Consider the following 16,116-nt stretch of genomic DNA (forward strand, 5'->3'; position numbering starts at 1 on the left):
CGATATTCTAATTTTTCGAGTTTCACCTGTAAGTGTAAGAGACATTAGTTATCGTGTTTTTTTTTTTTCTTTTTTTTTTTTTTTTTTTTTTTTTGTCTCATAAGTGCAGCATTTGGAAAACAAAACAAATCAAAATATCTTTTACCCCCGTCCTGTCCAGGCCAATTTTCAGCTTTCAGTGCTATCACACTTTGAATGCCAATTGCGCCGTCATGCAACACTGTACCCATATGAACTTTTTAGCATTTTTTTGAGACAGATAAAGCTTTATTTTGGTGGTATTTATTCACCACTGGGATTTTTATTTATTTATTTTTTTTTTGCTATGTAAATGAAAAAATCCAAAAATGTTGAAAAAAAAGTGTTTTTCTTATAAAAGTTTGCAAATAAATAGTATTTAATCATAAATCTTGGCCAAAATTTATTCAGTTATCTTTTTAGTAAACAAAAAAATAACCCAAATTAGTTTAACCAAAAATTATCATTTTCAAACTTTTTTTTTACTTATTTTTTTTTTTTATATTATTTTTTTTTAAACATACTGTCACCCTAGCAGTGCAGTGTCACCATGGTGACACTGTACTACTTGTGGGGGGTGATGAAGATTTTTTTTTTTTTTTTTTTTTTTTTTTACACTGATTGCTTTTACACCCATAAAGGCTGTAAAAGCAATCATTTCTCCTTCTCTCTAGCTGCATTCTTGCAGCCATTGAAAACTACTGTGTGAGCTGTGATTTGTCACATGGTACAAGGCTGTTGTGAATAGCCTTGTACCATGTGACCCCTGATCATTCACAAATTTCACACGTAGTAAGCAATGATGTCACAAGTGACATCTTGCTTACTACTCTGTATGTGATCACTGATTGGCCAATCAGTGATCACATGATCGGGACCTCGCAGAGAGGTCACGCCCAACGATCGGTGTTCCACTGTGTCCGGAGGACACAGGGCACCGGATCGTGGTGCTCCACGCTCCCAGGGAGCGCACACAAGCAGGGTGCGGGAGGCCGTTTATAAACGGCCACCCGACCCTGCACTGCCACCGTCCTGCCGTTATATATACAACGGTTGAACGGGAGGTGGTTAAAAAATGTTATGGTTACTAATATGAAAAAAGCTTTCTTCTTTTTTTTGGTTTGTTTTTAGAAAATGTATGTACTAATCTTTTTGGAAATGTATCAAATGTGTTTTCGTTTTGTTTTTTTTTCTTCAGAAAAAGATGGCAAGTGTTGGTTGGAGTCAGACCTCTAAGGTTCCCAGCTTTGCTCAGATACTGAAGAAGAATTTACCTCCTCAAGAGCCGCTACCTGCTCAGACCCAAACAAAAGCTTCCACAGCTTTAGTATACTGTGAAACACAAGATGGAATAGCCAAAATTACTCCAGTCACTGGTACTGTTATAAGTATTAAAGAAATTTTACATGAAAATTATTGGGTATATTTAAACATTTTAAAAAGCAGTACATCCTGCAAAACACGTGCATTATTCTGGGCAAATGGTGGAAAAATTGAACATTACTAGGCGATTTTCTCTCAAGAGTAGATGTACTTTATTTATAAGAATGGCGTAAATTGGGAATATTCCTGATGGCCAGTAGACTGAGCTGACAGTACTACAAATAAGTAATTTTTTTTTTCTTTGGTCTTCAGCTCTATTTATGCCTAATTTCTATTTGAGAGAAAGTGCTTACAGGACCAAGACTCTTGAGTTTTGATTTTTTTTTTTCCTCTAGCAATGAGGAAAGAAGCTGCTTGACTCAACTTTTGTAGTCTATAATGTAGAACAGAGGTTTCTAAACAAAGGGCCAGTTTGCTAGCCGTAAGACTCTTGGAGGGGTCAGATTGTGGCAAGTGGGAGTAGAAAATGTCCTTCCGTCTGTAAAACAATGTCCCATTGTTGGTGTCTGTGAGAGGAATAGTAGCCCATTATTGGTGTCCGTGGGAGGAATAATGTCCCCTCATTGGTGTTAAAGGAAGGAATAGTGCCTCATCATTGGTATTAGTGGGAGGAATAGTGCCCCATCATTGGTGTCAGTGGAAGGAATATTTCCCCTTTGTTGGTGTCAGTTGGAGGAATAGTGCCCCATCTCTCTATTCTCTTTTCCATTTAGAGAAGACTAAGGTTATTTCAGGGAAGTCTGGCTCTACGTGTACTGAAGGAGTCCTACTTTTGTCCGGTACAGGCCTCTGTCTCAAAAGTCAAGGCCAGGGGCAGGCTTTCTTCTGAAAATCCTGGACATTAAATATGTCAAGTTGGACATAAAGCCAGCTTCACAATGATGGTGTGCCCCCACCTTTTGGGGGTGCATTGTCTGGCCTCTGTAGTTTTATAGCACCGGGAACTCTTGAGATATTTGGGCTAAGGATGTTGTCACCTCAAAGTACAAGCTGGAGTTTTGTACCCTACCTACAACCGCTTTACTTTTTACTCTGTGAAGCAAATCTGACCTTCAGGTAGTATTGTCACAGTTGCTGTCCCTGAACATAGTTGCCCTGGCATGTAATGCCAATTCTAGACCACAAGGCTTTGAATACCTTTCTGAAGGTCAGAACATTTAGGACAGAGTTGACCAGGTCAGCCATTGCGGCTATTCACAGGGGTGGGTTTCTGGCATCAGAGGACATAAGGGTGTCCTACCTCCCACATCCTGTTTTCTCTTACATTCATTGATAGACACAGCCTCTCTTCATTATCCATGACCAAACAGAGTTTTGGGCTGAAAAAAACTCAGCACCTCCTATGGGCAGTCCTCTCTGGGCATAAAACCCACTCTGCTATAGGCAATTCAGCCTTTTTGCCTTGAGTGTGGACCTGATTTTATGCTGGGACTTGTTGTCCCATAGCTTTTTTTTTTTTTTTCCCCCTTTATTTTTTCCTGGGATTTTCCTTTTTCTTGTAGAGATATTTTATCAACAGTCAGGCTGGGCGACGGGCTGGATAATGTAGATCCAGTGGACATCTCAGTCTGACCAGTGAGCGTAGAGCCTTTAGCTAAGCGCTAGGTCACCAGTAACAAAGCCCTATCCTGGACCGGCGTGGCCAGCAAACTAAACATCTCATGGGGACACACATGAGTGAGATTACTACAGTCCTTGTCACAGCGTTACCTTGAATGACAACCCCCACCCCCAGGCCTATGTGGTAGTTTTCGTGCTACACATGCTTTTTGTTGCTGGGGCGCAGATCCCGTCCGTTGGCGACATGTTTCTCCATGTCCTGCCTGGGTCCCCTGATAGTGGTAACAACCTCCTGTTGCCGCCAGGGCTTTCTGCGGGCGGGTGCACCACACGGTTGTTCTGCCCACTACTTTAGACCGTGGTTTTGCAGCCTCCTGGGTGGGCATTTTAACTGGGCAGGTACTGTTCCCTTCCGTCATCTCAGGGCAGGGGCAATGTCCTATAGGGTGAAGGCTGGCTGTTAGAGGTGATACCAAGTTTCCTTCTTTGGCTCGCATCTCTTGTATAGAGGCTTGCGGGGGGCCATGTCCAGCAGGCGCTTCTTCTGAGGAGGCGGGTCACAGCAGTCCTGATTTCCTTTTGCATTTCGGCATGGGGAGAGGGGACTCCTTCCTTCCCTGTTATTGTGTCGTGTGGTGAATCTGAGTCCCCTTTTTTAGCTCACTGGTGGGGTACAGCACACGGCTTGTGAACACCATCCAGCCTAAGAATTGAGCGTGGGCGCTGCTGTCAGTCCTGCCATGCACCTGCAGTTTAAAAAAAAAAAAACTAAATAAATTAATGAAAATGGGGACCACCCTGTGGTTGGCATTTACACCTTCATGTTGAGTCCTGCTAGGACCACATGATGCGGGGATCCTATGCTCTATCTCCTTGATGCCAATGGCATGCCATAGAGGGTGTCCCTCCTAGGGGTCAAGTGGGGTCAGTTGTCTGTGCTGGCCCTTGTGTTCAGAAGGAGGGTACCGTCATCTGCCGCTCTTCTAGCTCAGGCATAGGCAATGATGGCTGTTCTGCTGGCAGGAGTGCTGTCACATTTTGTGCCCACAGGCTTCCTTGTTCGGTTGCGATTATACGTTCCTGCATACCTTGCTGATATCTACGCGGACGTGGATGGCTGTATCATCCTTTTATGGTTTCCCAACAGGTGTTGATATGTTTTGCGATTGAGGAGGCAATTTATAATAGTGTGGGCCATTCCTGCTGTGGGGGACCCTGCCATTCCTAGGTTGACTAAAACAACTATGTTACCAGTGGAGGAATTTTCCTCCTGGCAGGATCCCTTGGACTGTAGGGTGTACTCCACACATTTAGTAAAAGATAAAAATTAGAGGTTCAAATATAAATTGCTGTATCACCCAATATATGGCTTCCATCCAGTAGCCAAAAAACATGCAGACAAAAAAGGGATTTGTGAAAAGAGATTCACAGGAAAGCGGCTATATTATGAACAGAATGAGATACTCAGAAAAATTTCCAAAAATTATGCTTTATTACACATTGATTGACACACGGGCAATCGCCCTGGTTTACCATCACCTCAGTATGAGACAATACACACAGACCTAAAACCATTAAAATCACACCAAGACTGGTCAAGATATATGTGCTGCAAAGGCTATGACCACCATAGTCTAACCTATGTGCAAGTGCTGCAAATGCTTTACACTCCCTGTAGGAGGTGTATTCAAAAAATTATTATACCATAGGTATATAATATCACATGCTATATATAAGCATATATTGTTACCATATAGGTTACACTCCCTAAAGGAGATTTCCCAAAAATTGTACCATAGGTATATTATCACATGCAAGCAAAAAAGACAAATACAGTTACCATCTGGAGAAAAGCATAACCCTAAGCCTATATAAGGCAATGTGGGTAAAACATTGACTGAAAAGGGGAAAATGACCCCAATGATATAATAATGGATTCATGCAGTACAACCCTATGAAGGCACAAGTGGTTGGGGCCCATTTATCTGTTAAATACGTGAATAGTTGCAAGGATTCTTATAACTGAAAGAGTCCCTGTTGTTGTCTTGATGGAGAAATAGATGCAAATAGCAAAGGCCTGCTTTATATGGTTTCTTCACCACAACATGTGGACTGCAAACCACTTTGATATTTAAGACAAGATGAGGCCCAGTAGGTCTTCCGCCTGTTGCAATATATGTAGTATGCCTTGTTTCTATATAAAGCACCATAATGTCCCCATCCTGTAATAAGACAAACAATATAAGAATAGTCACTTTGAGAGCTCTCACTCTATTGTATGTATAATATAAATCGCAAGGAGCCTTTTTCGTTAGTCCTGTAACAGTCCACTCACCACCTGTGCAATGGGTAGTAGAAAAGGAGATATCCTTCATAAGTACTGCTGTGTTGGTCCAGGGAACTACCGCTTACATCAGCCGACATTTCGCGGGTTCCGACCTCTCCATGGCGCCTGTACAGCTTTTGCATGACTCATGGCATGTGAAAATGGCTGCCTCCTTTTAGGTCGGCGTGCATATCGCCAGTGCGCATGACCGGAAGTGACGTATCTGACGTATAACGTCAACGCGTTTCGCCGATGGGCGTATCTCACTCAGCTTCGTCAGGACCAATGAGACTCCTGCATTCCAGCTTTCTATTTATAGTGGGTTAGAACCCACCCACTTATGCAGATTATTAACTTGCAGCTATTCTCAATGGGAAAAAAGGGGCTAATTACTTAGCACAACAGCTGGTCATTACTTAAATTTAAAAGAACAGGCTATTGGATATATCAAAGAGAGGAAAGGCTTAGCAATTCTATTAGTATCAAAAGAGATTAAAAATTACCGCAAATTTACCAGAAGATGGCGATATTAATAAAGAAATCCCTAAATATGGCCATTCAGCTAAATATATCTAAAGATCACAGTAATAATTACCACAAAACCACCAGAAGATGGTGATGTTAATTAAAAAATCCCTATACAGGGTTATTTCACCAAAGATACCTAGAAATCACTATGACCATTAACATACAGCTATATTCAATAGAAAGGAGGCTAATTAGCTCAATAGCTGATCTTTTATCGCATTTAAATTCAAATTTAAACCAACAAACAGTTGAACACCTCCACAGAGAGAAAGGCTTATCTGTGGTGTCAATCATTAATGTGTAATAAAGCATAATGTTTGGAAATTTTTCTGAGTATCGCATTCTGTTCATAATGTAGCCGCTTTCCTGTGAATCTCTTTTCACAAATCCCTTTTTTGTCTGTACTCCACACATGGCTGCTATCACCAGCACATGGCTACTATCACTTTGCAGGTGTCCCCAGTGTATGTGCTCTGTTGGTCCAGGGCTTATACTACATATGCAACACATCTCTTGATGCAGACCCATTTCTGTCATGTTTTATGTTGTCATGGTTTGGTGTTCAGGGGGTATGTTGGCTCAAGTTTTGCTCCGCAGACTGGAAGCCACTGGTGACATTACTTTGCCTGGGTTCTCATCTCCTTGGAGTGTCCTTGGAAGCTCTCTAAGGCTCCCGCAGGTATTGCCAAGAGCTCCGGGCCCCTCATGGCTTCAGCCCAAGGATGAGTCTTTTTCTTCAGCCTATAGGTTCACACCACCAGTTTCCAGGGTGGGGAGTCCTCTTGCTGGCTCGTGGGCCCATGGATCTCCCTCATCCCCGACAAGGGGGTCTGCAAAAATAATTCCTTATGGTTACAAATGGAGTTCTTTTCCTTTCCACAGGACGTATTCTTTTTTTTCGTCCCTCTGTTCTTTTGACTCTCACCAGTGCACCTACAGGCCCTGTACGGGGCTGTACAGAACCTGCTCCTTAGAGCAGTGATTGTCGTGGTGCCGGAGCTGTTTGGGGATTTTACTCCAATCTGTTCACAGTTCCCAAGAAGGACGGGATTCGTACAATACTGGACTTCAAGGCATTAAATGCCTTCATGCTGATTCAAGAGTTGGAATCTGTTCCCTCGATGGTATCCTCTCTCCACTAAGGAGATTTTCTGGTCTCCATAGACATCAAAGACGCTTATCTGCACATTCACATCTGCAAGGGACATCAGCATTCCCTACGTTTTGCGATCGGGGGCACGCATTATCAATTGTGGTGCTTCCCTTTCGTCTAGCCCGGGTGTCGGCAACCCGCGGCTCCGGAGCCGCATGCGGCTCTTTTTCACCTTTCCTGTGGCTCCGGAGCACACTGCCCACCAGGTGACAGGCAATAGGGTCGGCAAGCCGCGGCTCTTTTAATGCAGCTCTTCTATGTGCCGGGCGCCCGCTCCCCTCCCTCCTCCAAACATTGGCTGTCAGGATGTAGGCGGGGCAGCGTGACGAACTCCTCTCCTCTCACAGTCCGCCCTGAAGACCAGAACGGCGCGGGAACACAGCTAGAGGAACGCGCGGAGCAAAGGTAAGTGAATTGACACAGGGGGAATGAATTACTATATGGGGGATGAATTACTATATGGGGGATGAATTACTATATGGGGGATGAATTACTATATGGGGGATGAATTACTATATGGGGGATGTATTACTATATGGGGGATGTATTACTATATGGGGGATGTATTACTATATGGGGGATGAATTACTATAGGGGGGATGAAATACTATAGGGGGGATGAATTACTATAGGGGGGATGTATTACTATATGGGGGATGTATTACTATATGGGGGATGTATTACTATATGGGGGATGAATTACTATATGGGGGATGAATTACTATATGGGGGATGAATTACTATGGGGGATGAATTAATTACTATATGGGGGATGAATTACTATATGGGGGATGTATTTTCAGTTTTAAAAATGTTTCTCTCAAAATAAATTTCAGTCGTGGTTTTGGCGAGATTTGGCTCAGTTGAAAAAAAAGGTTGCCCACCACTGACCTAAGGCTATGATTGTGATTATGACGAAACACTGTGGCCCTGGTTAACCCTTTGCTTACTGGGCCCTTAAACCCCCTTCATGACCAGAGCGCTTTTCGCAATATATGCAGTGTCGGATTTGTTTTAAATGTTGCAATGGTTTTGCGGCTCCCAGTCTTTTTTTCCCTCTCGGAAACGGGTCCAAGTGGCTCTTTATGTCTTAAAGGTTGCAGACCCCTGGTCTAGCCTCTGCTCCCTGGGTGTTTACAAAGGTCTTGGACCCGGTCCTTACCTTGCTGAGACATTGGGGGTTTGTATGGAGACTTGCTCGGCAAGTGTGGAGATCACCATACGTTCCCACAGGACTTCAGTTGAATTTTGAGCCTCAGGAAGTCTTGTGTTGGCTCCATTCAGGCGCTTGGAGCATCTGGGTATAATTCTTGATCCGAGCAGGCAAAGATGTTTCTCCGGTGAGACAAACTGCAGAAACTCCGGTCTGTGGGCTCTACACTACAGCACTGCAAGCGGCACTCCCTGCGTGTTTGTTTTTTTTTTTATAGGTTTCTGGGTCTGATGGGGGCTACCTTCTGAGCAGTTCCGTATTCCCAGTCCTATGCTAGATCTCTGGAGAAGGACCTCCTCTCAAAATGAAATAGGTCTCCTGCTTTCCTGGACCATCTGGACAAGTCAATGAGGGCCTCTCTCCTCTGGTGGCTGCGGTCTCTGTCCCTATGGGCCAGGAAATCCTTTGTTCCTAATAACTGGATAATAGTCATGATAGCCGCCAGCCAGTGGGGTTGGGGGAGTACTGGGCTTGAAGTCGGCCCAAGGTTGCTGGACCCCAGAGGAATCGCAAAAACGGATCAATGTCCTGGAGCTTCAGGATTCAGATTGTCCTGGGAACACTGGACAGATTTGCTCAGGAGCTCCAAATTAGGATTCAGTTGGGCAACACCACCATAGTGGCTTATGTCACTCTTCAGGTCAGTGCAGAAGTGCTGCAGCAGTGCTAGAGGTATCTTTATACGTTAAAATGGGTGGCAAGGTTTTGTCCACCGTACACATTTCAGGTGTTGAAAACTGGCAGGCGGATTATCTCAGCCGTCAGATGCTGGAGCAGGGGAGTGGTCCCTGCACCCGGAGGTGTTCCATCAGCTCTCTCTTTGCTGGGGGACACTGGATTTGGATCTTCTGGTGTCCCACCTTAACTGGAAGGTTCTGAGGTTTGTGGCAAAACCGTTGGATCCTCTGGTGGCAACGTGGAATCTGTACCATCTGTCAAGGTCCTACCTTTCCTCAGACCTTGTGCTGCTCCATGTGCTGTCATCCATCTTAGGTGTCTGCAAAGCATTGTGGGATCCTTTATGCTTTCAGCCCTCTGCGGCTCCTCCCCCAGGAGGTGGCAGCTTATCACATATAAGTCTACTGTTTGTGGCTGTCCATTGCATTTGTGTCCTTTCTGTTGCACAACAGCAAGCTCCTGTTTAGCTACTCATTGCTTTCTTGGATACCGACTCGGCTTTGGCTAAGACTCCTCCTGGCTTCTGATCCCGGCTCTGGCGACCATTCTTCCTGGCACGTGATCCCGGCTCTGGCGACCATTCTTCCTGGCTCCTGATCCCGGCTCTGGTGACGATTCTTCCTGGCTCTTGACCCCGGCTTTGGCTATGATTTCCGCTGTTGGACTTGCATAGACTGTTTTCTTATTTTTATATTAATAAACCTACCTTTAATTGCACCTCCTTGTGTGTCTGGCTCCTCGCTCCCTGACACCATCTCATTTACACCTTTCTATCCATCAGGCTGATTTCTCCTCTGTGGTGCAGGATGGAAGCCAAAGGAATCCTGGGCATTCTGGTGGCCCCGACGCCCATGGTATGCCAATGTGGTGGTTGGTTACAGATGATCCCAGTTGGCTGCCTCTTCTGGAGGACGTAATGTCCTAGGTGCCAGACTTCCAATCTGTTTTTTCCATCACTGGCTTTGATGGCATTGCTATTAATAGCCATGTTCTGAAGGACAAGGGGTTGCCTTGCTCGGTGATGCCAACTATGTTAAAGGCTCGTAAGTCTACCTCTCGAAAGATTTATCATCGCTCCTGGAAAGCTTCTATTGTTTGGTGCATAGTTTTGCGGTTTCAGCCTTGCTCCTTCTCGGTGGCTTGGGTGTTGGCCTTCCTACATGGTACTGACCAAAAGACTGCTATGAGTATGATCAAGGGCTGAGTCTCTGACTGTTTACTTTCAGCTTTCCTTGGCCATGCATTCTTTGGTTCACGCTTTTATCCAGGGGGTCGTCATGTGATACCCCCCCTTGCACTCCATGTTGTCGCCATGGGACTTGAATTTGGTGTTGTCTGTTCTTCAGAAGCCTTCTTTCGAGATAATTCGGGCTGTTCCCTTGCTTGCGCTCTCACAGACGGTTGCCTTCTTTTCTTCTGAAGGTGGTGTCAGATTTCTACTTGAATAAGGACTTTTTCTTTCCCTCTGTGTCCTTGACCGTCACACCCCAAGGAGGTGGTTTGCGCTGCTTGGGCGTGGTTTACGAGGTTCACGTGAACCTCTGTGATGACTGCCTTCTGGAAGTCCGATTTTCTCTTTTGTGCTCACAGATGGTCTGAGGAAAGAGATGGCGGCCACTATTTCCCATTTGGATTCGGCCGACTATTGTGTCGGTGCACATTTTTATTGAATTTTATAATATATAGTGGTTGTGTCTGCATCTTCCACTGCTAGTTGGCTGCAAAGTTTTGCAGGCAGCTTTTTAGGACTTTTGGGCACCATGTCAGGGTTGTTTGGAGTGGTGGCATGTTGCCCTGGGTTTTCCTCCATTAGTTTGCCCACACCTCGTTTTGTCAGTCCTTTTTGGATAATGAAGAGACTGTATCTGTCAATGAACAAAAAAGAGTGGGATACTTTGTTGCTGTAAAAACCTTTATGGACACAGCACCTACCCCTCTATGGAGTTTTTTTTCTTTGACACTGCTTTTGACTGACTGGATTGCCTATAGCAGAGATGGAGTTTTATGCCCAGAGATGACTGCCCATCGGATTTGCTGAGTTTTTTTTCTGGGTAGTGTCTTATTCCTGTAGGTGGGACTATAAAACCCTGTTTGGTCATGGATAATGAAGAGAGACTGTGTTTGTCAATGAACACAGAGAAAGGGAATTTACAATGAGTAACACAATTCAGTTTTTTTTCCCTGCACCAGCATGTTCTGTTTTTGCAGTGGCGGATCATAATTTTCAGTTCATGGCTCTCCCCTTTGGACTGTTCACAACTCCACATGTCTTCATGATGATGCTTGTGCTTTCCTTGCTTCGCTATGCTCACAGGAGGTTAACATTGTGGGCAACCTTCTGTTGCAGGATTGATATGCTCGTCCCTGACTGTCAGCGTCCAGATAAAGGTACAAACTTTTACAGAGCATTGGATGGGTGCTCAACTTCCAAAAATCTGTACTGGAGCCTGGAATATCTGGGTCTGATGTTGGACATGGACCAGACCAGAATGTTCCTCTCCCAAGACAAGATTGTCGTTCTTTGTTTCCGGGTACAAACCCTTCAATCCAAGAATTATCCCTCTGAGGTTCTTAATGAGTGTCCTGGGCTTTATAGTGGCCTCCTTCAAGGTGACAGTGTATACATATTTACATAGTTCCTAGTTGTTGCAGCTCAACATTCTGGCCGTGTGGAAAAGGACATTTAACTCTGTGGTCCTTCCCATGTGCCTGTCTCTCAGAGCTTGGCTCTCTGTAGTGGATATCCAGCAGAATGCTGGCTTTGAGGACATCCATCATTCCATTTGTCTTGGATGATTATCACCATGGATGCTAGCCTTTTGGACTGGGTAAGGGTCCTGGAGACACCCGTTGTCCAAGGTATTTAGTCATTGAGGGACTATCAACTTTTGATAAATGTCTTGGATCCAAAAAAAAGATTTGACTGACCTTTCTCCATCGGTTGTCTTGGCTTTAGGGGTGTCCAACAACACTGTCGCTTAAAGCAGAACTACACTGTCTGAGCAGCACAAACCAAAAACGTTATTCAATTCATTTTCAATAGATAGATAGTTATCAGGGCATGGTCTGACCATGTAATGGTACCGATCTTAGAAGAAGTGATATGTTGTAGAGTCCATTTGTCGGTGATGAAGAAGTCTATTCTGGAGTAGGATAGATGAGATGGAGAATAGTAGGCGTAGTCCCTTTCCATGCTATGTTGGCATCGACAGGCATCATAGAGATCATTGGAGTGTAGAAAGTGCTTAAGGGTCTGTTTGGAGGCACGTCTGATGGAGGAGGAGTCCATGAGCGGGTTTCCGATGATGTTGAAGTCTCCGCCGATGATTAGTCTGCCTTTTCTATGTTGAGAGATGATAGTCTTGAGTTTGTTGAAGAATTGAAGATGATTGGCGTTGGGGCCATAGACATTGACTAAAGTGTAGAGAATGTCTGTGATTTTACAAATCAATATATGGTAGCGGCCTTGTGAATCCACTGTCTCGGAGATGAACTGAAATTGGAGGGAGTCTCTTATGGCTGTGATGACCCCGTTCTTTTTCTTGGGGTTTGTTGACATAAATGTTGAGGGATAGTGGTGGATATTGAACTTGGGGATTTTTGTAGAGGCAAAGTGGGTCTCTTGTAGGAATAGTACATCCGCTTGTAGAGAACAAGCTTCTTTTGAAAGTAAGGATCTTTTATAGGGCGAGTTGAGGCCTCTGACATTTAGCGAAGATATATTAATCATCCTTTCTTTTGTTGGTGGTTTGTATCAGGTATAGATGTCATTTTGTGTACCTTTTTTTTAAAGGGGCAAACTTGGCTATATTATTCCAGAGATCCCTTGCCTCTCACTCGCTGGTGAAGACTTTTGTGAATGTTACTCACATTGCTCCCCAAATACTAGTGCCTGTAATGCCATTGGACCCCACTCTAGCAATAGAAGCTGCCCTTTGAATCTGTCCAGGAGTATCCCTTGCTGGAGCTCACTTGTAAGGTGGCCATTTTGATGGCTGTTAACCTCTACCTGAGCTGGTAGCTCTTTCTTGTGGTTATTTGTTTCTTTTAGTGTCCGAAGTATGAGGAGGTGTTGAGGCCACAGGCTTTTTTTTTGCCTAAGGTGGTTTCTGCTTTACACCCTTAACTTTCCTTCCAAAGCAACCAAAGAAGGTTACTCTGCATTACTTGGAGTGGTGCAGGCTGTGTGAGGTTTTGATTGTGATGTAATTAGCCATGGCTTCCTTTTGAAAATTGGACTTTGTTTTACTAGGTGGTCTGAAAAAGTCTTCTTGCTCCACCATTGCAGTGAATCAGGCAGATTATTGCTCATGCCTACTCCCTGAGGAGAATGGAACCCTCTTTTCTAATCAAAACATTCCACCAGATCTGTTAAAACGAGACTCAAAATTTCAAGTTCTGAGGTACTAACTCCACCCCACAGCCATGTCCTCTGCCATCCCTCCCCCCATCGCTAGGGGTTAATAAATAGGGCGGTGAGAGAAACTGCGAGAGCAGTATGTCTGCTACTTAAAATTATGTCAATGTCTCCCCAGAATTTGAGGTTATAATGAGCACACATCCTCCCTCTTAGAACACATGGTCTCCATTTTGATACAATGCGCGCAGAACACACACAGAGCCCCCCTACTACATAAAGTGAATACAGAGCCCCAGCCCACACAGAAAAACACACGTCTCCACTAAGGCTCTCTCATCCTGTCACATTTCAGTTCTCAGCACTTCAGTCAGACAGTTCTCCCCCTTCCTCCCACTGTTACACCCTATGTTCTCACCGGTCCAAGAAGTGTCCTCCTTGGCCTGTGTCAGTCTCTATTTCCTCTCACCAGACCAGACACCCAGAGCCTGCTTGCACAATCCACCCCGAGGCCTGCCACATCCTGCCAGGAGCCTGTCATAGGACCCACTATGGACCCTGGGCCTTCGGGCAGTATATGAGTGCCTGAATGGCCAAATGCTTAGTCCGTACCTAGCGCTGGCACCCTGCTCCATATCAACCGGCTATCTGATCGATCCAGCCTTTGCCCCCACATTATTTCCACTCGACAAATGCGAGCAGGCGAGTGGAAATTTTGAGGCCTGTGTTAGAGCGTCTTTGGCCTTTAAGCATCAGGATTTTGTTTTGAACATTTCCATGGCTGCCACCTGGTAATAAGTTCACACATTTTGTTAAGTTTTAATAGGTGAATATTTATGCCTTTTCTGTTGCCTGATTTGTTATGGCAGGCTGCTGTCTGAGGCTGGTCATTTACCTTGATGTCTTTTGGGCCTGTTGGTTTGTTGCTATGTTGCCGACTTCTCAGTTATACTACTTAGACAACCCATCCGTTTTATAAATGAGAAAAGATGTTCTGTACTGTACAAGTAAGAAAATGGGAATTTGACATACCTGTAAAATCCTTTTTCTTTTTTTTTTTTTTTTTTTTTCGGTACAGTACAGGACACAACCCTCCTTGTTTTGCTCTGTACAAATTTCAAAGTGGGAGGGATTTTATCCATTTCAGCTTTTGGTGGTTTTGCCAGTGTCCACTCATCTAGTGATGTGGAATATTACCCATCTGTTATGAATGACAAGACTTGTCTGCATTTTTTTTTTAATTTTAATATTTATTAATTTTTCAAGATAGTAGGAAAAATACAATTAACAATACAAATTCTTTTTATGTTCTCATAAAAGCAAACATTCACCATATTTTCCCTTATATTCTCCCATCTACCTCTCTAATAAATAACCTCCCTTTCCCTTCACCTGCTCCCCCCCCCCATTTTCCATCCTGCGCTTCTCATCATCCTCCTAAGAGAAGAGAAAAAAGACTAGAAAAGTATTCTTATTTATAAAAGTCATCTCTTCATCATTTCACCTTTTGATCTAAACTCTTCCCATTTTTTTTCCATTTCACGTAATATGTCCCCAATCTATCTTCCTGCATATAAAATAATTTCTCCATCCTACCAATTTGATCCACTCTATCTATCCAATCTTCCTTTTTTGGGGCCTCTACTTTACGACCAAAACTTGGGAATCAGACTTTTAGCAGCATTTAAAAAGTACCATATACCTGTTTCTTTATATTTATTAACTGATAATTATGTAAAAGGCAGATTCCAGGGTCTAGGCTAACATCTATTTCCGTGATCATCCTGATCTGATGTACTACTTTCTTCCAGAATACTTGTATTTTTGGACATTCCCACCACGATGCCTATCTCTCCACACCCCCGCCAACACCAAGGTGATTTCTCCCCACTCATCTTGTGTTCTATACTTGGTGTAATATACCACCTTATCAATTTTTGTAATTCGTTTCCACCTCACGCATGCTTATATTCTCGTAAATCAATCTATATATTTTTTTCTGTTTAACCTCCTCTATCTCCACCCCCAGATCTCTTTCCCATTTTTCTATATACATTAGTTTTTTTTTCTGTGTCTAACTCGGTGAGAATGTTATATATTTTAGCCGTGCCATGTTTCCCATTTCCCGTGATTCCAACAACCTCTCAAACAAATTCTAATCTATTTTAGATCTCAAGGGCTTAGGAAGATTCCCAACAAAATATTTTAATTGATTATACCTCCATATATCTATCTTAGTGAAAATCTTTCCCTCTTCCTTTTCCAAATCCTTAAGTGATCTCAATTCTACTCCCTTCATTATATCTCTCAACTGGGCATCCTCCTTCTTAATCCATTTTTCTGAGATTTCCTCTCTACCTGGTGGAAAAAACTCTGAATTCCTCAATGGCATTAAAAATGAGTTACAATCCCACTTCATCTGCTTGTGCATTTTAGCCCACACTCTTAAAACGTTTAAAGTATACACACTCGTGCTCTCTTTTAAACCTCTATACTGTGTTGGCACCCATATACTCTTAAACTATTACCACTAAGTGAATTTTCGATTGTAACCCAACATTTTTAAATTATGTGTCCAATCAAATATTCTAGCTAAAATTACTGCTTTATAGTGTCTTTTAAAATCTGGCACTCCCAAACCACCTTTTTCTTTATTTCTACTTAGCACTTCATAGGATACTCTGGGATTTTTATTTCTCTAAATATATATTATCTTTTTAATTATCTTAAAATATACCTCCGAAAGTTTGATAGGGACCATTTGGAATTTATATAGGATTTTGGGGACTATTACCATTTTTATTAAATTTATACGTCCTATCCAGGACGGATTTCCTCCTCCTAATCTCTTTAATTACTCTCTGATCTCATTTAACAATGATATATAATTTGATTTATAC

At 43.3% G+C, this 16,116-nt stretch overlaps 1 protein-coding gene across 1 annotated transcript in view; it reads left to right on the forward strand.

Annotated features, from left to right (window-relative positions):
- The first annotated feature begins 1,220 nt into the window (after positions 1-1,220).
- ADAD1 (adenosine deaminase domain containing 1) overlaps positions 1,221-16,116 on the forward strand; it is a 160,285-nt gene continuing 145,389 nt past the window's right edge. The window contains exon 1 of the mRNA XM_089672173.1: positions 1,221-1,394. Within this exon, the coding sequence (XP_089528299.1) occupies positions 1,223-1,394 (172 nt within the window). The 5' untranslated portion in view covers positions 1,221-1,222. The remainder of the gene's footprint in view (positions 1,395-16,116) is intronic.

Source organism: Staurois parvus, unplaced genomic scaffold, assembly GCF_062004578.1.
Source record: "Staurois parvus isolate SC_StPar_1 unplaced genomic scaffold, SC_StPar_1.0 ptg000122l, whole genome shotgun sequence".
NCBI lineage: Eukaryota > Metazoa > Chordata > Amphibia > Anura > Ranidae > Staurois > Staurois parvus.